General features: G+C 40.2%; 1 protein-coding gene across 1 annotated transcript in view; it reads left to right on the plus strand.

Annotated features, from left to right (window-relative positions):
• Slc35f1 (solute carrier family 35, member F1) overlaps nt 1-17,797 on the plus strand; it is a 395,235-nt gene extending 377,438 nt beyond the window's left edge. The window contains 1 exon segment of the mRNA NM_001109338.1: nt 14,522-17,797. Within this exon segment, the coding sequence (NP_001102808.1) occupies nt 14,522-14,746 (225 nt within the window). The 3' untranslated portion in view covers nt 14,747-17,797.
• Nucleotides 17,798-22,606: the final 4,809 nt, after the last annotated feature.

A 22,606-nucleotide genomic window follows, 5' to 3' on the forward strand; every position in this document is an offset into this window, starting at 1 on the left:
TTCAGAGTCTACTCATATCATAACTGAAAGTTCATATTCTTTGCTTAACATCTCCTTAGTTTTCTGTGCATTTGTTCTTTGCGTGGGGCCTTTAGCCCAGTGCAGAGTCAAACTGACAGCTAAAGAAATTTCCCAAGGCTGGGTAATGTGTATTCTTGTAGGTCATTTTGTCTACATCCTGTAATTTCTATGGCCTGGGCTCACCCAAGTCTTCATATGGGTAAAATCATGTTCCTTTGGAGTTGTCCCTGACCATGGTGTTGGGAAAGCCATGTTTCCTCAAAACCCCAATTATTTTCTAGAGCCTTGGAGACCACTTGACCATGATCTCACCACTACAGGAGAGTGACCACCTTTTGCCCCTACACTTAAGTGCCCTAGTCTGGTTTACTCTGTAACATGAACTCAGTTCTTATTAGTTAACCTTGTAAATAAACCTCTAATTATAAATTATATAACAGTTCCACCGGCTTTGAAACCAGAAGAATCTCTTGATCATCTCTTTGGAAGGGATGATAAAGCCACTGTTCTAAGTGTTCTAACCAAGGTCATGTTTTAGATAATACAAACCCATTCCAGCTACCAGCTTCCCTCAATACAGTGTTCTTGAAAGTCTCTTCTCAGCCTTTTGGTCATCCCCAAAAACCTCAAAATCAGAATCTGGGGACATATCTAGGAGGATTTACTTGGATAACTGACTGCCCGTGATTCATGTGTTCTCTGAATCTGAGCAATTGAAAACAAAATTGAAGCAAAAATGTTAGTGAATTTTAAAAAGGTTAAAAACAGTTACAGTAATAAAGTATTAACATGTATGTTTTATGGAGATATTAGAAAAAGGTACTTTTATATTATATCTCTATTTTAGAAAAATAGGTGTAAGTCTTTGGCCTGTTTTTATTTCTTTCATTTACCAATTATTTATTTATTTATTGTTTGTTTGTTTTGAAGCAAGTCTACACATAGCTGAGGTTGGCTTCAAGTTACTTTGTGGTTGAAGATAAATTTAAACTTCTGATCCTACTGTCTCTACCGCCCACATGCTAAGACTGCATGTGTGTGTTATCATGACCAGTGCTGGGTGGTGAACTCAGGCCTTCCTTCATGCATGCAAGGCAAGAAAACCTTGTCCCAATGGAGCTCTATCTGCAGACCCTCTTGTACATCTTGTATTAGTTCTCTTCTCATGACTGAATGACAATAGTTCCTGGAATATTCTGGATATCAGACCTTTATCAGATATATGACTTTACAAGTATTTCATTTCTCCCTTTTGGTGGTTGATTTTTTTTCCTTTCTTTCCAATAGCATTTGAATAACAAAAGTTTTTAAAATATACTCTTGATGACATCAAATGTATCCATTTACAAAGAGGCTCATCTAATTGTGGAAGAAATCAAGTAATCCCACTACTTTGAGCCTTGGAGTCTTTGAAGACTTTCTGCCTATGGGCTTCTTCCCTGAGATTACTAGTAATAGCTTTAAATTGCTTCCTTCTTTCTGCTTTAAAGTAATAGTTGAGAGCCACAACTAACAAAGAGAACATTCAGTTCAGGTGATGATTTTGTAACATTAAAAAGTGGATGCAACAAGAAGATCTACAGAGTCAACTAACCTGAGTCCATGGGGTCTCACAGAGACTGGGCCACCAACAAGGACACATGCAGAGACCAGACCTAGACCCCTACACATTTAAAGCAGATATGTAGCTTGGTCTTCATGTGAGTCCCCTAAGAAGTGAAGCAGGGGCTGTCTCGGTCTCTGTTCCCAGGCATTGGATTCCCTTCCCTTACCTGCACTGCCTGATGGGGCCTCAGTGGGAGAGGATGTGTCTACTCCTGCAGGGTGGGGTAGTGCCAAAGTGGGAGTCCCCCTTCTCTGAGAAGGAGGCAATAGGAGGAGGGATTTGGAAGGACTGGCAGGAGAGGTGGAGGCTGTGATTGGGAAGTAAAATGATTTAAAAAAATAATTATTGGAGAAAAAAATGGAGGTACAAGCCAGTAGTTCTCAACTATGGCTTCCTGGGAAGAATTTTCAGAATCCTGGTGTAGTCTCACCGATCCAGGCATACTATGCATCAAAAACCTATCAGTGCCTTCCACTGTTTACCTGTCCTTAAGCTCCAGGTTCGGACTTACTACATGTGGTTACAAGAAAACAATCTAGGGCCAAGTGGAACCAATAAAATGATTACTGCTAAATAGGAGCACTTTGAGAAGGAAATGATTGCACATGGGGAATCAGTCCCAGTAATCAGTTTCCATCACTGCCAGAGTCAGGACATACAGATAAGAGGAGTGTAGAGAGCCTCATGATTCAGTGCTGGGGGATTAGACCAATGACCTCTGAGATCTCATTAGATTTTACTACAGCCTGCAGTTAAGACTTTATCCTCTTAGTTCATCATGATGTGCTTATACCACCTTCTGCTGTGGTTATAAATGGCCATAAGTTGAGAGGAAAGGCAACTTTCTCACAGATGTTGCTTACCCACGCAGAACTAATTGACCAAATGAGGCTCTCCTGCCCAACATTCATTATTCACGTTTTCTTACTTTATATCCTTGGGTGGGGGGCATTCTTTCTCCGCCCATTATCCCACAGCAGCTTCTCTGTCTTGGTGCTGACTGGACAGTAAAGCCTTTCGTTCTGGAAAGCAAGTGCCTGGATTTTAAATGAGACTATCTGGATGGAATGGGGTTCATGTAATCTCTACATTTACGACTTTGGAAAGTGGCTCTGTGCTTTTCTTCTTTATTTCCCCGACAGCATTATTGAATCCAGAATAGTAAATCTGTAGCAAGTCATGAAAAGGCTAGGAAAAGAGCCTTACTCAGCCCCAGAGGCCCTTAAAACTAGACCCAAGAAGAGATTGACATAGAAACTTTTCACTTTGATAGTCTTGACTTCTCAAGGTCAGCGCTTCATACTACAGACTCTCTGTGTGTTGTGAAAATAAGATACTTTACAAATTGAAAATTACTGCTTTAATAACTTACACAAACCCAATGGCTTACCGAGGGTTTAACATCGTCTAGTTCTGCAAGTCTGCATTTCCTCTCCAGCTTCTAGGGACTTCCCGTGTTTTCCTTGTCTTCTGGCCCCTTCCTTCCCCTTCTAAATCAGGATATAGTATCTTCAAATCTGATCATTAGTTAGTTAGTTAGTTAGTTAGTTAGTTAGTTAGTTAGAGACCTTTGGATAATAATGTATCCATTAACCCAAGACAATCTCCCTGTTGCAAAATCTTTAATTTAATGCCATCTGCAGAGTCCTTTTTGTCATGCTAAATAACATATTCATGGATTTCAGAAATTAGGACACATTGTTGGGGGACACCTTGCTCTGGCTACCACAGGGGAACTATTAATAATCACAGGAGACAAACCTTCAGGTCAGGTTGGCTGAGGCACGATGACATGGCAGTATACATTCCACCCCTGACACCTTGCACTCCAATGGTAGAATTTCTCAACTGATTCTTCGAAGCTGTTTCCAGTGTCCTGAAAATATGCACTTTTAATAATAAAGTCAGTAATTCATGTGGAGAGAGAAGAGAACGGAGTTAAATGAGTCCTTCAGTAGCCACTGTGTAAAGTACGGATTAGACCAGTTCAACAATAAAATGTGGGAAAGAATCAGAGGAGTTCACATGTAATGTGTGGCTGGCATTTACTCTTTACATTCTTTTGAGTAGATTCTTCTTCCCTCTAGATTTCGAGATAAGATTTGCCATATGTAGTTTTTCAGGAGATTAAATTTGAAGACATTACTGTTCAGCGGTGACCAGAGACCATAGGCTTCTCCCATTAAATGCATAACTCGGGCTCAGTAATCCTTGCCTCGTTCTATTAACTTTTACCATTGGTTTTAAAATTGTATAACTCCATGTGGCTCTTAACAATTCGCTATGAGTTCTTGCTGACTTAGCTCATGTTTGAAAAGCCAAACCTAGGTTCTTGCACATAAAAATGTAGACCTATTATAGTAGTCATTTTTAATGGAATGCCTTGATTTCTTTCTTTCTTAAATATATTTCAGGAATAAACCAGAAACACAAAGCATTTGAAAGTTATTAAAATGAAATTATATGCCATTGCCTACAGAAAATTCTTCAGCAAAATAGTGGCCAAGATTGAGTGTGGGGATTACTTCTTTCTGTCTGGCATTTAAATTAGGAAACAACTTCCACGATTCCTTATAATCAGTTACAGGTTTATTAATATTGCCATAGACCTGCAGAATGTAGAGAAATTAACATTTAGAGGGATTTCCTAAGAAGATCCTGACTTCAGAGTTTCGATACCATACCCTAGAAATCAATGGAGAAAAATTAATACCATAAACTCTTCTAGTTCCCCTCAACTACCCCACTTAGGTCAGCAGTCACACGGCTCTCACATAGAACATGAATGAGCCTACTTCAAGAGCGGTACCCTAGAGTTATAAGGTCTGCATAAGTCTTAATTTTTGCACTAAACATGTTTACCATCCAAATATTCTCTAGTAAACGGACAAAAAAATAGCTTTTAAAATGACTTATCCAAGAAAGTGACTTCAACTGTTCTGTATAATGTGATTAAAGTCCACGTTGTGGAATTTCTTCTGTTTTCATTCAAAATATTTTTGCGAATCCTTATATGAGATAACTTATCCTATGGTCACCAAGAGTTATAAAGCAATCAGAAAATTTTCTCAACAACTGCCTTTGGTGATACCCGAGGTTAAATCTCTCAAGGTCACAGGCAGAGCTCTGTGACAGTTGGCCCTCCCTCCTGCCACTAGTGTTACAGCCCATGTGCCAACTTCCCATTCTGTTTTACTGTTATGGTAAGAGGTTTGGCATGCAAACTTTAATAACTCTGAACATGATTCATCTTAATGATATATTAGCATGCTTTACACTTGAAACAACTCCATCCCACAAATATTTGTCCTGCTTTGTAGCTCGCCTTCCTATTACAAAGTAGACCAGAGCACTAAAAGTTACAGGAATATGAATGCAGAAGATGAGATTCCAAACCCCAGAAATTTCAACTGTTCTTAGCATCTGCGTGCCTGCGACAGTTTGCAGTGATGGGACCCTTTCATTAAGAGTGGAATTTTTCATTAGGTATCAGTCAGAGCTGAGCTGTGCAACTCTAGTTGATCCTTGTGGCAGGGAGCAATTTCAGTAATGTGCCTTTACTTTAAAAAGCCAGGGCGAGTAGCCATTTCCCATGACAACTGGAACTGGTAAGCATGAGGGCAACTCTTCGCATCGTATTTATAAAAATACCCTTATAGGCATTCCCATTGTATTTGTTTTTGTAAAACAAAAACAAAGAGAAAGAAAGACTAGAAAGCAAAAGGATTTTAAGCTCATCATGATCAATGTAAACTAAAAAATATGAGATTTAAAGGTTAAAATTTAGTTTTTAATGACTGTCTTGGGTACTTTAAGACCATGTCAGATGAGTACACAATTGAAAAAAACTATATCCCAGGCCAAAGGCAATGCCCATGGATCATCAAGGTGATAGATTAGGCATTGTAACCTGCTTTCTCATGCCTGACTGTCCCCAGCACAGCCTGTTCTTGTGGGATGAGTTGGGTGAGTGTCGTTGGCTTTAAGCATTAGGTTTCACATGCAGCTACTCAGGTGCCCAGGCTTCATTTATCACAACCCATCCTCTAGTGCAAGGATCAAAAATTATGACTTGCGAGCCACACACCTGTTCTTAGGAAGTTCTGCAGAGGCACAGGTCTGGCCTCTTTATACCACCCATGTTTTTTTTTGCAGAGTAGCCATGTTGATTTTATTTGCCAGCTAGGGACTGGAAAATGTCCCAGTGGTTAAGAGCACTGACTGATTTTCCAGGGGATCCAGATTTAATAATTCACAGCATCCTCATGGCATCCCTTAACTGTCTGTAACCCCAGTCCCAGGGGATTTAATGCTGTCTTCTTGCTTCTGAGGACACTTTATCCATGTGGTGTATCCATACACTCAAAATAATAAAATAAGAAATATTTCATAGGTATCAGAAGTTTATTGACATGTGAGTTAAGCCTTCAGTAAGTGTCTCTTGTAAGATAGACTGGTGACATATATAGGTGTGCAACTCTAAGTGTCTAAAACCTCCTCCCAAGCCTACTGGTCAGAATTCATCCCCCTAGCCACACGGAAGTTGAGAAATGTAGTCAAGCCATTTATGTAATAGGAAAAGAAAATAGGTTTAGCGAACAAACATCCATTTTCTACCACATTAAAATTTTCTATTTACCAAATACTGTGGAATAGAAAAGTTGGGGACAGATTCTAAAGCACTCCCACAATGACAGAGAGAGGCCAAAGTTCCTTCTATGCGAGTCCATTATAAACGCCATACCATAAAGATATTTCAAACTCATCATCCCAGAACAAACTGTAAGGGAAAACAGCCAGGTCAGAGGTATTGTAGATGAAATCAAAGAAAAGCTCGCATTTAGACTGCACATCGCAGACAATAACAGCTAGTTGTCCCTTGAGAGGACACAGGAGGTGTGCTTATCACCAAAGTGCATGGTCTGATTCTACCCCACGTACCGAGAGACCTAAGCTTCACATTGAGCCTGTAAATGGATCCACATAAGTAGCTTCCCAAATGCTGTGGTTAAAGGTGTGTACTGCTACGTTTGCCAAAGTATTTTCAAATATGACAATATAATAACAGATGAACCATGACATCTAGACAGAGATCTAGTAAAGATTACCATTTCAAAGCAGTAGTGAGAAGAAGCAATAATTGAGGAGATCTGTGATAGGAACACATCACCTTTATACTGGTGGAAATCTCAAATACTGCTAAGAATACTGTAACTAACATGTGGCTTACATTACTGTTTAAGTAAATGCTGAATGTTAGTTTGATGGCAGTGACAATAAGGGTCAAGTCTCCCATCCAGGTCACAGACCTCTCTGCATTGAAGCACAGATCTCTGGGGAAGAGTGTCTGGTATGTTACTGGACATAGTGACAGGTGACCGTAAGCCCAGTACTTCAGAAGCAGAAGGAAGTTCTGAGCTTGAGACTAGATGAGCAACGTGAGGAGATTCTGTTTAAAGCACACAAAGAACTTTGTGATTTGTTCTGTTATAACAGCCTTGACCAGAAGTTATTTCCCTTAGTAGAAATAGAAAAAAATGAACTGTTTCACTTCCTAAGAATAATTGTGAGGAGTCAATGAAGTGGTACAATCCTTCAGCATCGGGATCCAATTATTTCCCCTGCAAAATGTGTTATTAATAGGGACTCTAAAAAGTAAAAAAAAAAAATTGCAGAAGCTGTTACAGAGTTCCTTGTGTTCTAACCATACCCGCCTCTTTTCAAAGCTATTGGACATTATTTTCATCCCATTTTGGGATACATTGAGTGTCTGCCCTGTGCTTGCTTTCTTCGTGGCATCTAAGGCATGTTGCTTTGTAATAAGGATAGAGAGAGATGTCTTGAACTTAATCATTTATGGGTTTCCTTTTATGTAAAGGAATGAAGGAGAACCAGTGTGAAGCAGCCACCCTGAGCTAAGATGGGAGGGAGGAAGCATTAAAGTTGTATCTTACACCAAATAATGAACTGTTAAGGAAGCCAGACCATGCAGAGACAGGGAAAGCATTCTAAACTGACTTCATACTGATAGTGCAGCCCATGAGCTATGATATCAAGCAATAATCACATGCACACATTAAAAAGAGAGACCATTATCCACATAGGCTAATTCTGCAGTAAAGGTCCTTTTTTACACACATTGTCATTCCCGTATCTATCAGAGACAGACAGACACACAGACACACAGACAGACACACAGAGACACAGAGACATAGAGACACAGAGACAGACAAGACAGAAAGAAAAAGAAACAAATGGTTATGTATATATTGCTCATAGATGTCAAATTTAGAAGATACCTATAGATCCTAAGAGAAAAATGTTTAATACTACTAGTAGTAGAACATATAATTCCACTTGAATTTTAGTCTTAAGAAATTATGTAATTCTATTTTCATAATAGTTCCAAAGCTTAATTTAAAAGGCAACGATTCTGCCAGCGTTATTCAATATCTCACATTATTACAGTACTCCAGAGATTTCAAAGATTTTACAGTGCTATGCGATTCAATAATTATGGCCCTGTAAGATTTTATTGACATGATCCAAGCTTCTGCACCCAGAACTGACACCCAGAGCCTATACATGACTATATTTGTTCCTTGACAGCTTCATGCCAAAAATTTTCTTTCCTCATAAATTACTCATCCATGTATTTCATTCTCCTGTCCTACCTGCTACTCTCAGACACAGGAAAGCAGGGGAAGACAGAATCCCGGTGCAGCTGAAGGAAGAAGGCGATGTGACAGTTTGTCAAGAGCTCTGCTCCTCCAGCCATCATCATGATATCTCTTAGTCCTAGCTCATTTCTATGAGTTGATGAAGAATGGCTTCCGTATTTATCAATAATTCATACAGATGTTAAATGAAAGCTGAGTCCTCTCATTCTTTGGTAGCCGTGTGTATTGTGCCTACAAACTTGAGCACAGAGAATGAAGAGGAATTGACTGTAATACAGTCGACTAAGCAGTTAGAGGCCAAGTAGATGAGGGAGAACAAACTTTAGCCAAGGGTCTCCAGGCACCATGTCATCTGTCACTGCTAAACCTTCCAGTATGCGGCCTTGCCACAGCATCAGGGCATTTATGGTTATCCATTCTCCTTTGGTGGACTTGAGGCAGTACACAAAAAAATAGTTTAGAAGCAGCTGACTGCAGTTTTGTCTACTAAGATCTGCATACCTAATCAGCAGCCTTTGTTGTTCTCTGACTGCCATTTTCCTGGAACATTTTCAGGCTAGAGGAAGGCTCTAAAGTAAATAATGCAAAATCTTTATAGAATGAATATAGGTAGGAATTATGTTTAATAGTTGAGTGGATGACTAATTACCGACCCTCTTCATTTCATAGTCACTGAAATAGACAACCACAAATGGGGTGGCTTCAAACAACAGAAACTCAACTCTCTCACGGTTTGGATGCCAAGGGTCTAAACTGACCAAAGATTAGGTTCAAGGGAGCTGTGTACTCTCCTAGGGCTCTGGGTGATAATCTGTTCCCGTCTAGCTTCTGCAGCTGTATTGTTCATCAGCGGGTCATCATCTTTAACCTTCATATGCCTCATTCCAGAATGGGTTGAGTCACTGGAGTCCTGCATAGATGGGGTTGTTATAGTGTTTCATTGACTTTAATCACAGGATTAAAGTGCTCTCCATGGTGACCTATATTCCAGAAAAATTCCTCCCTGCCTCTGGGTTTAGGTTTCTCAGCAATCAGGATTAATCTCTGAGCCAGCCCAACTCCCTTCCTTTCCTGTTGATTCAAAAGTAGGAGTACAAGGTGGCCATGTGACAATCTCAATTTCCAGTTCAGTGTGACCATTGTTCTATTCCCTGAGGAGAGCTTGCTTCTCCTGAAACTAAGACTTCTGCCAGTGGATCAGTAGGTCAAGTAATGAGTAGCAGCACTTCTGTGTCAATCCCTTGATTCCACTGAAATGGGACAGGTGATCTTTGGGACGTGTGGCCTGCCACACATATCTACAAACAAAATAGACTTTGAAGGTTTGCACAGATGGTCTCCTTCTAAATTACTCCAGCCCTGGGTGCATCATTGTACTGAGGGAAAGAGATGTGTTGTGCTGCACGAACTCCAGTGATGTGAGGGCAACTGCTCAATGTATCTCCCACACAAATGTTATCCTGTCTTGACTGGGGGATGGGAAAATAACAAGGGTTCATGGGAAAGCTACATAAATGAGCCTCTGAGCAGCCTTGGTTTAAGCTAAGAGTGTAATTAAATACTCCCTCAGAGTAAGCCCCTAAACTATTATAGTCTTTTTATTGGACTCTTGGAAATGGGAATCTACATGAACAAGGCTCTCTATCAATTCATCAAGCCAAGTGGAAATGTCTGTTTGTCATATAAAAGATAATGGCAGAAATCCATTTTTAGTTCTCTGTTGCTGCACTCATGTGTGAAATTACCCACAGGGGAGGACATTTGCCTGTAAAGTAACTTTATTGGGATTGGCTTTACCAACTAAATCAAATGAATTGGTCTTGCAAACCAAACTGAAGGCCTCATAAACCAAACAGGAACTATGGTGAAGACAAAAGGCTTGTCAGGGATGATAATGTTAGATATCCAGAGAGGATGAGAACCTCAAGGCCACTTCACTCCTTTCAAATGACTAAGGATTCCTAGAGAGTAAATCATTTTATGAATAGCAAATCTTAATATCATCTTGGTTTTTCAATTTGGATAGATAATCCATTTGGTATTCTAACTAAGCCCCTTTCCTTTCTGCCCTGATTATATTAGAATGGAGTTCGGGTTTGAATTACCCAATAAAAGAAGAGTTGGAGGGCATTAGGAGGAAGTATTTGTACTCTCTAGAAACATCTGATCCTGGTGAACTTCAGGAGATAGTGAGGAGTGTCGAACGTTTGGTATCTTTCAAGGTGTTTATAGAAGAAAGGAGTATTGCATGAGTTAGATCTTTTGCTTTTCTAACAAAAAGTAAGACCAAAGAAAGAGAGACAAAAAGGTGAGACACAACAGGATAAACTTGGGGGTTGGAAAGTGTGTGGAAAATGCTTGTCTATCAACTGTCATCTATTCCAGTTAGTAAGCCCAAAGTCAAACGTTCATATTTTAATAAGACTAATAATAACGAATTTTTTCAGTTTAATGCAGTAGCACAATTAGGCAGTCCCACACCAATATGTTTGTGTTTATAATTCTCTGGAACAAGGCCTATTTGGTTTCCTTGGCTCAAATAACTGTTGGCACAGACCAGTGGTAACAAACCAGATCCAGGCAGAGCCTCTCATCGGAGGAGCCACAGTTCCTTTTTCTCAGTGGAGGCAAGCTTCTCCCTGAGATGCACCTTGGCTAAAGTGTACGAAGCTCTCACCTCACTCAGTCCCAGGAAGAGTCCTGTTCTCCGTACTTATAGGACGGAAAGTACATACAATTCTGCGATTAGTAAGTTAGGTACACTAGACCACACAGAAGTTTTGCTTGCCTGATTGGCTTTTGAAACAAATATTCTGTAAATGTGACATCCAGAACAGTGGATTATCCTGTTAAGTACCTCATCAGAATTCTCATTTTTTTTAAAGAAAACTAAAAAATGACAGGAGAAAATAAAACATCTTGCCTTTTGAAAAATAAGTCAAATGTTTCTGTCACCATGTATGATATCCAGTATTTATTGTGATTAATACCATTGTTTGCCAGACTATTCCTTTTTGGGAGAAATGAAAACTCTATCTACTGTGTATTAATAAAACCTCTTGAGTAACTTCCAAGATGATCCTGTTGTATGGAGTTACATGCTTTTCATCTTTTGAGAAAAAATTAGAGTGAATTCTATATAAATAAAGTAGAAATGAATTGGAAATACACTAAGTGCTGTCATACTGAAGCTATTCCCAAGAAAATACCCAGTTGTAGATTTATTCCACAATCGTATAAATGATAGGCTATAACAGTGGCAATGAACCTAATATGAATTGCATGTCCGTGGCAAGGTGACTGTTCCAAGTACTCCACATGTTTTATCTAATTTGATCTTTAGAGGGATTGTGCACAGTACAGGCATTCGTTGATGTGGAAACTTGGACCTGGAAGGTACAAAAAGTTTACCAAGAATCACATCTAGGAAGTTAGAGCTAAGACTTGACTCTAGTTTGACGGTTAGAAGGCAGTGATAACTGCACAGTGCCTTTGTTGGCCTCCAGCAAGAGCAGTGAAGTACCTAAGGCCACAGAATGGTCTTTGCTTGAAACAAAAGCCTACAAGCAGAGTAGCAAGAGTCATTCATAAAACATTGAAAACAATGATGATGTTAAGAGTGAAGCCATGACGTGTGTGCTAAGGGCCAGATAAAGGATGTGGATTTCAGGAGGTGACTCTGGATATGAACCAGCTTCCTGGGATCGTGAAAAACAGCGCTGGGATGCTCATCTTCTTTCCCTGATTTTTTAAAATTGTGACTCAGAGAAGAAAGGCACATTTATTTTCATTAAGGAACACCTAATTAATTATTTCAACTTAATTAAGTGGGTCTGCTCCAAGTTGAGTTTAGTATATAAATGCACATTCAGAAGTGTTGTCATCTGGCCAGAATGTAAAAAAAATGGGATTGGGGAACAGAGAGGAGAGTGCTGTAGGAAGAAAATCAAAAAACAGCCTTTAGTCTTAGCTACCTTGGTCCTGCAGACAAAAAAAAAAAAAAAAAAGATGGCAAGAAGGTACATGTAGCGAGACGTTTAGCCACAAGGGCATTGTTTTTTTCTGTGTCATTTCTAAAATTGCCTTTCCCTCGGCTGAACCAACTCATTTACAGTCACAGTGTAACTTACCTTCAAGCTCTCTGGATCACTTTCCTGTCTTCTGCTTTTCCAGTGCACCTTTCTCTGTTTACCACCTGCTGCTTTTACAAGAGTGGTTCTCAACCTTCTTAATGCTGCGATCCTCATGTCCTGGTGAACACCAACCATAAAACTACTTTTGTTGCTACCTCATAACTGTAATTTTGCTACTGTTGTGAATCACAATGTAAATATCTGATAGGCAGGATATGTGGTTGACCCCCTGTGAAAGGGTCTTCAAGTACCAAGTGGGTTACAAACCACAGGTTGAAAATAGCTGTTCTAAAGGATGAGCTAAGATACTGTGATAAGATACCACGGCCAAGGCAACATATAGGAGAAAGCATTTATTTGAGACTTACAGTTTTAGAGAGAGAGTCCATGATCATCGTGGTGGGAAGGATGGGAGCAGGCAGGCAGACATGGCCCTGGAGCAGTAGCTGGGAACTCTCACATCTTCAGACCACTCTGAAGCAAACAGAGCTGAGATTGTGGTGAGCTTTCGAAGCCTCAAAGCCTGGCCCCCGGACATACTTCCTCCAAGAAGGCCACACCTCCTAATCCTTCACAAATTGGGATCCAGGTATTCAAATATACGGGGGGGCGGGGGCATTCTCACTCAAACTGCCACAGTGGCCAAGACTGGGTGGAGTTGGAGCCATCTGGAACTGTGTTTGTCCACTCATCCTCTTTGCTCCCAAACTAATGACTCTGAGACTTCTTAAACATGAATAAATTCCTAGGCTAATCCCTTGGCTTGTTCCCCAACTGCCTCATAACTCCAGGTGCCCATTTATTCTATTCTAACTCATGGCATGTAGCTGGTTACCTGGTCCTCAGTTTCATGTGAGCATCTCCATCATCGTTGGGGTCCAATCTCCTTTCCTACATCCATCTCTATTCCAGAATCCTCTCTCTTCCTGCCAGAACTCCCACCTCCTATTTCCTCATTGACTATAGGCATTTTTATTGACAAGTGAAGCTTCCACACAGTGAACAACAGATTCTCTCTACAACTGGACCGATAGCAATGAAGTAAAATGAGGTTTGGTGTGTCCCAATTGTATTGTATTGTTTTGATCTGTGTGTACTTCTGTTTCTCCATGGCCTATCAAGTCCTTGATGGTAAGAGCTAGGTTTATTTTTACAGTTCTAGTTCTTCGATATGTAGCTGCATGTCTTAGACACAGAAGACATTGTTTGAAACCACGAAGGGGTGAATGAGTAAAACAAGAAAATTGGCAATTATTGCCTTCTAACCTTATTCTCCTCTGATAAACTACCCAACATATCTCCCGAAGAAAGTCCAAGATCATGACTTTGCAAAAGCCTTCTTGACGTTATAAACCTATATCAACCCCTCTTCCAGCACACATAGCAAAACAACAAAACAAACAACAACAGAAGGAAAACCCCTCTGAACTGTCAATCAAATGGCTTAGGAAGAATAACACAGTGCATTCGATCCTGATTGGTTTGCTTTTTGATGACTAGGGGAGAAAGGCTGTATTTCGCTGATTCTCCTGCCCAAGGATAATCTTAGCTTGCAGAAATAGTCACTGAGGTCAATAATAGTCCTTACTGGGGAGACAAATCATGTCTGCATCGAATTAATGTGAAGCAGGGTGCCCTGCCGCTGCTGTCAGTGAAGCGTCTTTGCCGGTAGCTTCCTTACGGTCGTCAGTGAAATATCTGTATTTCTTTTAGGTTTAATGAGGCCACAGGCAACCAACTTTACCGAGTGATGTTGGAGATTTTTTTTTTTTTTGCTTTGAATTTGATGTATTCTAAGTTGTGCTTAACTAGCCTTCCCAAGTAATTCAGGTACTCAGATGGGTACTTTAGGAAAAAATAGCTAAATGTTCCTCTCATTAGCCACGACACCTAGAAAAAACAAAGACAAAGAAAATCAATAAGACAAAGCCAGTTTAGGAGAACATTCACTTTCCATCAAGAAAATCAGCTACCTTATCAAGTTGCGTGTTCCTCTGCTAGGCAGCGTCTCCGACCCTGGATATCATTAGCCTGTCGGTGGCTACACTTTGCTACTAAATCACCTTGCTGTTGTGTTTCAGTTTTCAGGTCTTTACCTCCTGTCTTTCTTCACCATCCTCATCGGGCTGGTGCTGTATTCCTCCACCTCCACATACATAGCCCAGGATCCCCGAGTGTACAAGCAGTTCCGTAACCCTTCAGGACCTGTCTCGGACTTACCCAGCACGGCTCAGGTAGAGCCTTCAGTCACCTACACCAGCCTGGGCCAGGAAACAGAAGAAGAGCCTCATGTTCGTGTTGCCTAGGGAGAGACCTGCCCTGCCCACTGAGGACAACTCAGAGGCTGTGGGTTTGCTCATCATCTCTGTCTTGTACATAGAGAAAGGTATTTAGGAGGTACAGTTTCACAGGTGGACTGCAAGGTAGCTGATGCTCCTTTAAAGGAAGAAGCTGGAGACCACTGGAGACACAGGCTTCAATCCACCTGACCCAGAGAGAGGCTTTGGTAGTGTGTATCCCGATCCAGCCCCCATCCCTCCATTGATTACTGTGAAAAATTTTGAATCAAAACCAAGTATCGTTGTTACTATGATCTTTATTATCAATTGTTACTGTTATTACACCGACTTTCAGGAGGTTTTTTTTATTCTTGATGGGAATTATTGCCAGACCCTCACCTGCTTAACATAAATCCCACTTTTCTATGGCAAGTCACTTTTTAAGAATCACACTTTTTGTTTGTTTGTTTGTTCGCTTTGCACAGATAGATGAGTGATGCATGCCACAGAAGCTTGCCCATCCTGGTGACCTTGTGACAAATGGTTTCCTCTGTCACCTGTTGGATTTCCTGTTCAATGGGGGATTTTGTGCTGTGACCCTTGTGGGGAGGGGAAACTGACCATATAATTCTCTATTCTAGGAATAGGTATAAAAACAAACATTTTAACCAGTTTATATTTCATTTTCTGCTTATTCCAGGCCACTGGCTTTCTGTTGGCCCAAGAAATTCATCTAATCAAGCCCTGTGACTACATAATAGGGACTGTCCCTTTTTTGTGGCTTAAAGAAACCTAGAAATGTGGATTATGTTTAGGGTTCTACATTTTTAATTTCCTTTTCTGTCTTTCCCTATATTGCTCTCCTCAAAAATTAGTTTTTATTTTCATTTTTTTTTCTTAATGATGTCATGGAAATTAATCAAGGCACTGGAAAAGCCATGGCCTCCACCCTCTTAGTATAGTACCTAAAGTACCTTTCTGGAAGTATGCCAACATGGACATTATCTTCATTGTGGAGTCTCACTGTTCGTGACACCTCTTGGAGTCAAGGTACTAGTCTGGAGAAATATCTGTTAGTAGCTTATGCTCTGGTCACTTAGTCATTGAAGGCATCACCATAGAAAAGTCTGGCAATTTGGTCATACCCAATACCCACCTAATGGCAGAATATAAGGAAAAGCAGCTCTACTCACAAAGAATGCTACAGTATTCCTATAAAGCTTGATACATCACTAGTTTAGTCAGTTCCGTTGTCTTCAAGAATGTCTCTCCAACACACCTCCTGCTCCAAACACAGAAAATTAAACACCACGGACCTTTAGAATGTAGAAAAAATGTCATGTGTCAGAGGGGACGTTCTCTGTAACTTGGCTGGCTTCAATACCATTCAAATGGATCCTTGATAGAGTTGCAGGGTTTGTATAAATGTTTATGGAATCTGAGCCAATTGCAGTCAACCTATTTTAAGCAAACAAGCAAAACAAAACACTTGTGGGGGGCAGGGTGTCTCATAAAGTAAGACCAGATTGTAATGGGACCTCAACAAGTCCTAAACATGGCAGGCAGAAGCTCTCAGGCTCTCTACCAGCAGGCCCTTGGCCTCTTTGTTCTGTCTTCTTCTGTGAGGAGTCACATGATCTACTTTGATAAGTCTCATGAGAACAACACATACACAAAATAAGTAATGTGCTTGAACGCTGTCACTCAGCTTTAACTTTTTCCCCATTGGAAAATATAACTTTCCCCTCTAAATTATTTAGTCCTGACGTAGGAGATAGAAAATAAAACTGTTCCCTGATATGCAGGTTTCACATTCAGCCCCTTTGGAAATAGGTTTTCTTTATTGGGATGGGGTGGGCATGGGAGAGAAAGGTTTATGCTAAAGTTACACATTACGTCATAATAACCTTGCCAACATCTGCTCTCTGCTACCTTTGAAGCCAATTAAATACCTTTCTCTGAGTATTTTGTCCCTTTCTCTGAGTATTTTGTCCATTCAGATCTGAAGACCTTTAATGACTGTGGTTTTATTTTTGTTTACATTCCTTTGGTTTGCATAATTTACTTGATTTGTTGCATTTTTAGTATTTATTTTAAGCCAAATGTCTTTGTCTTTTGGATTCATTTTTATGACACTAACTTGTAGACACTCTGTAAACTCTAATGAGAAACAAGCGGCTGAAATCATTTCCAAGTCCATTCAGTAGACTGGGAATAGTTTTAAAGTTAACATTTTGAAAAGGTTTGCAATTAATCGATGGCTGACAGTGGCTGTCTGGACCATTTTATAGGATGTTTTAATTGACTCCATTGTATGGAAACCAAGTGTGAATATCAGGATGAACTCACTGTATTCTGTTTGTTATCTGATGTCTTTGTGATCAGACATTAGTGTACCTGTGTTGGTTTGTCTCCATTCATAAAGCTGGTAACATGGGCTCATCCAAGACTAGGAGTTTAGGATTGACCCTTAAGGGAAAAAAGACAAAACGTTGCAAAGAACAATGTTTTCAGCCTGAAAGCATTGGTGGTTTGAGAATGGGGCGGGAAGTGGGAATAGGTTAATATTAACTGTAACAGTTTTAGGTTCTGAGATTTGTAACTTCAGTAGTCACCAGCAAGAATTTTGGCATTTTAATCTACCACTCTTCTCTCCTCCATCAGTGAGAACGGTCCTCTGTATGAAGTTGATAAGAAGCAAATAATAGCTCTCTTAAACACTACCAGAGATGAGTGGTTCACTTTCTCAATGGAGACTTGCACTGAGGATGGAGCTTGCTCTGGTTAGACCTCCTCACAGCTTTGAACACGTATCTGGGTAGACCAAGAAATGGACAACTTCACACCACTGTGTCCCATGAAAATATTTCAATGTTTAGTTTAGGTATTGCTAACTTGTGCTATTAACCTTCTGACAAGCTTGTAGTATCGTTTGTTTGGCATTTATTTTTGATTTGTAACCATTTAGTAGTCCCCAGCTAGCGATCAGCACGGATTTTACCCCATGGGTAGAAGTTTATCTGCACACCACATAACGAAGCACCTGACACCGAAATGGAACCAAATTTTCCAAAAAGAAAAGAAAAGAACTTTACACTGGGAATCTGAACAAGCGATCTACCTTTTCTATTTGCATGTCCCCCCCCCATGGACTGGCTGTGGCAATGTAACACCTGTATGATGTTTTCAAATAAAAGTAAATGCTTTACGAAAGCACCACATGGCTGGCTGTCTCTGTGTTTGTCTGCACTGTAGCAGCCATGATCCCAGCTCCCTTGAGATGCTGGGAATAGCAAAAACAGCAGAGAAACAAGCACAAGTCTGAAACAAGAAGGAAAATAGTTACAAATTGGGAACAGAGGAGTCTCTGAACTGTAGTTTCAAAAAGTCAAATTAGACACATTGGTCATTGAATTTAGGATACTAAAGAAGGCTGTGGGGGGTACAACTTTCAAGTCCACAAGGACAACTTATGTGGGATAGTAGAAATGGCCTCTTATGAAGAAGAAAATACTGAGTCCTTGAGCGTTCTTCCAGACTAGGACATCTATGAGTCTAGAGTATCCAGACTCCTGCTCATAACTTACAGAGAACCTAACACTTACCTCTCCCCAGGTAACTGCTTTCAACCTACCCATGAAGAATCCAGAGTAGACAGTACATGTATTTACTTTGTACATCCTTGTCAGTTATGTTCACAATCTGTCCTTTAAAAATAAATAAATCAGGGCGACTGTGTGTCTGAGCTATATATTCACATTCACTTTACATACAGATTGCTTCCTCCTCTAAGTCCCCCTTCCACAGTCCCTCCTCTTCTCCTCTGAGAGGGTGGAGGCCAATCCATGGGTATCCCCCATCCTGGCACATCAAGTATCTGAGGGGCTAGATGCATCCTTTCCCACTGGGGTCAGACAAGGCAGCCCAGCAAGAAGAATGTATTCCACAGCAGGGATAACTCCTGCTCCAGGTTTTTGGACCCTACATGAAGCTGCACCTCTGTTTCATATGTGCTGAGGTAGGATGAAAGATTCAACCTGCATCTCATCTTTGCTTGGTAGTTCAGCTTTGAAAACCCCCAAGAATTCAGGTTTCCTGATTCTCTTGGTCTTAGAATTGCAGGGACAGGGACGGCACAGAGATGGTGGGAATGACTAAGCGATAATTGAAGACCCATCCCATGGGCAAGCACCAATCCCTGACACTATTAATGATACTCTTATTATGCTCGCAGACAAGATTCTAGCGTGGCCATTCTCAGAGAGGCTCTACCCAGCAACTGACTCAAATTGATGCAGAGACCCACAGCCAAACATTGAATGGAGCTTGAGAATCTTTATGGAAGAGTTTGGGAAAGGATTGATAGCCCTAAAGGGGATAGGAATGTCACAATATTTTTCATTGATTTTTCCAGCAAACATGACCAACCTCACATCAAGTGCTTTGTAAAATACTTTACAAAGTGTAAACTAACATCTGGTAGTTAACATAAATAATTTGCTTCAAAAAATACTTTTCCTTGTAAACGTTTCTCTGAAATACTATTTCATTTTATTTAGCAAGCTCTTTGATCAAAGATGAAATGAAGTTGAACCCCAGCCCAGTCCAGAGGTCAAGAATTTCAAAAGATTGTGGACAAATTCTAGTAGACAATCAAGGTGTATGTTAGGTTACACCTGCTTCTCTAGTGAGTTATCATTTTCTTAAGAGAGAGAACCTGATTTCCTAAATACTCATAAGCTCAGGCAACAGGTAAGTGAGGAAGGAAAGCAAAATAACTCTAAAATTCCCAAGACAGCTGTCATTGATTAGATTTTCTCTATGTCCCACAAGAAAATGAATGGTAATAAGTGATGTAATAGCCCAACTAATATGTAAAAATCCAACTAATAGTTTTGCCCAGCAAAACACCCAGCAAATGGAAGCCATTTGTACATCTTATTTTGTTATAATCTATCTTCAAAACCACAAATACAAAGTACAAACACAAGCAATTCTGTTACAAAATGTCACCTGTCGTTATTCTCTTAACTTTTTTTTTAATCTTATAAAACTCCTGTTCTTGGAATTGGAGAAAAAAGTCAACATATGCACTCAAGTTCCTGCTTCTAGGGAACTTAAAAAAAATCTCTTACAAAGACCTTCAGGTTCAGAGCTGAGGTAGGAGACAACCAATTCTCTCCTATCAAATACCATTTTACATTTATATCAAACATTCTGAATTGTGCTTTTTATTTCTCATCTTTTTATTGATAGTCCCCCCCACCTCTCATTTCTGCAACTAAAGGCCTCACTAGGGGCCATCTACGAAAGATGTTAGCCCTTCATTCTCTATGGGATTAAACTGTTTATTTAAAAAAAATATCTACTACAGGAGGAAATCTCTGCTCCATCCAGGTGTCCTGTATTGTGCCCTGAGAGAACAAGATACTGAGTGTCACTCTTCAGACAGCTAACCATGTCTCCTCCAAACATGATAACATCTTGATAAACAAGGCCTACAAATGATCAAAGGAAGCAGATATCCTGGAATTATTGGCTACAGAATTAGCAGCATCCATCTGAATGAGCGAAGGGCTGCTGTAAGCAAAAAAGGCCATTGGGGAAAAAACATGACAAGGATCTTGTTCATCGAATCTCACAAACTGAAAGATAATTCCACAATAGGAAAGATAAATACACACACACACACACACACACACACACACACACACACACACATATATATATATATATATATATATATATATATATATATATATATATATAAAATTAGTCCTCCTGAACTCATTATCTCAAACTGATAATGCAAGTTAAAATGAATCACCTATAGACAAAATCTGTAAGAGTGAAAGTAGGCTGAGTGTGTGAATCATCATATGGTTCATTAACACTTTCAGTACCAAGGCAGACATTGATAATTATACACAGACAACAGGTACAGCTCTGCTCTGTGCCAATCAATGTGGAAATATAGTTACCCTGACTTTAAAGACATAAACTACATGGATAGTTCATCCCTACCCATGGCTAACTGGCAAGACAGCACGTAGCCATGTCTTCTTGCCGTTAGATGGCCCTGAGTCAGAACAAGAACATTGCTGCCCAGGACCATAAGTGCTTACTGAGTTCCCAGTAGTGTGCCCGGTCTTGTGCAAGTCTTCTGTTAGTAATGATGGCTGCTGAAAGTTCAGGAGACCAACAGCCATGTCTTACCTCTGCATGGAGATCCATAACCACTATAAAACATCCTACTGCTGTTGGAGAAAGGACTTAATATTGCTTCTGAAAGCAAATCCTAGTTTCTGTCAGGGATTGTGGTGAGCACCTGCAGCCTGGGCTATTTAAGTACCTGTGGTCAGGAGTGGTGGAGAAGAGAGGAGTCCCATTGAGCAACATCGCAAACATCATCACTACTATTTTTGCTGCTCAAATGTGAGCCTGCAGGAGGAGGTTTTGCTCGAGCCATTCAGAAGCCAATTACAGCAGAGACGGACACACCGCTAGGCATAAGATGTGTAGAATGATGAATGAATTTGTGTGTAAATGAATGTATGCTCCACCTGGGAAAGAAGTCAACTCCTAAAGGCCAAAAAGTAGACCATAACCTAAGCCACTCTCATTTTTCGAGCAACAAGCACAAATACAATTACTGGGATTTCAGGCTTGGGATTGAAGCAGGGGGTGATCAAATCTACTTGGTATTTGTCTTCTTGCCTTCCTTGGTCATGTTTCTGTAGGCAGGAATTATTTCAATGGTACCTGAAGAGGTCCAATACATTTTAAGTAATGGTAATAATTGCAGTTTCACAGATGGCTGGCTACTTGCCAGCTTCCCAGCAACCGAGCAAAGCAATAAAGCCATCTACTTGTTTTTAAAATGACTACTGTTCTAAATGAAATTACTGGGAGAGGAAATGGCCTAATCACTGGCATAATCAAACCAGTCTCATTACGGGGCTCCCTGGGAGCTTTTGTTTGAATTTTCCAATGTAGTTTTTTTTTTTTTGGCATTAAATGAGATTTTAAAAGCTAAATAGGTCGCACATGCATACAAATGGGTGAGTGAATCACCACAGAACAGCTTTGTGTGCCCAGGATTTTGCCTATCAGGCTCCTTTTTAATTAAAAGAGAGAATTGTCAAAGATAGCAGACAACTTAATGTGGGAAATTCATTCGGCAGACGTAGGGGAAGAATGATGACAGTTTGATCCATATTCCTAACTTCTAACCATCAACTAAGATCGCTCTTCATTGTAATCTAAGCGTACACACAGAGTGGAAAACTAGAGTAAACACTGGAGACAACGCTGAGTCAAACCTTTCTGGCCCAATCCTGCAAGAGCATTTAGTTAGATGGGGAGATATTTACCCTTCGGAAGTTTTAGCCTTATCGCCAACGGAAAACTTCTACAGATAAGACAACTATATAGAGCCATGAATTCCTTAGACAGGGGCTGTTGCTTTTGCAACTTTAAAAGACTCAGTGATATCATCTGGTGCTCGGTGGGTTTGATTTCTCTCCATCCCTACCCTTCAGGGGACATTTGACTGAAGGGTTCATTTTGCTCCAATGTTTCGGAGGAGAAGAAGGCTCTTTCCCTTGGGCTCGCTGACCCCATCCATTGTAGACTGTTATCTCAGCCTGGACTTTCTGCTTCGCTAGTCTGTTACTGATGGCAACATCATTGAACTGCTCAGGAAAAAGCATTCCTGCACTTTTCTGTGCATCAGAACTCAGATGTGACTGTTCCTGATTTTTTTTTTTTTTTTTTTTTGGTTAAAGTCATTTAGGAAAGCAAGAAAACTCAATGGATCATGGGTGGCTATGTTGTTGTAAAAATATAAGAATAAAAAAAGTATGGTTGTCTTTTACCTTGCTGGGC

The sequence above is a fragment of the Rattus norvegicus genome, chromosome 20, assembly GCF_021556685.1.
Source record: "Rattus norvegicus strain SHRSP/BbbUtx chromosome 20, alternate assembly SHRSP_T2T, whole genome shotgun sequence".
In the NCBI taxonomy this organism is placed as follows: Eukaryota; Metazoa; Chordata; class Mammalia; order Rodentia; family Muridae; genus Rattus; species Rattus norvegicus.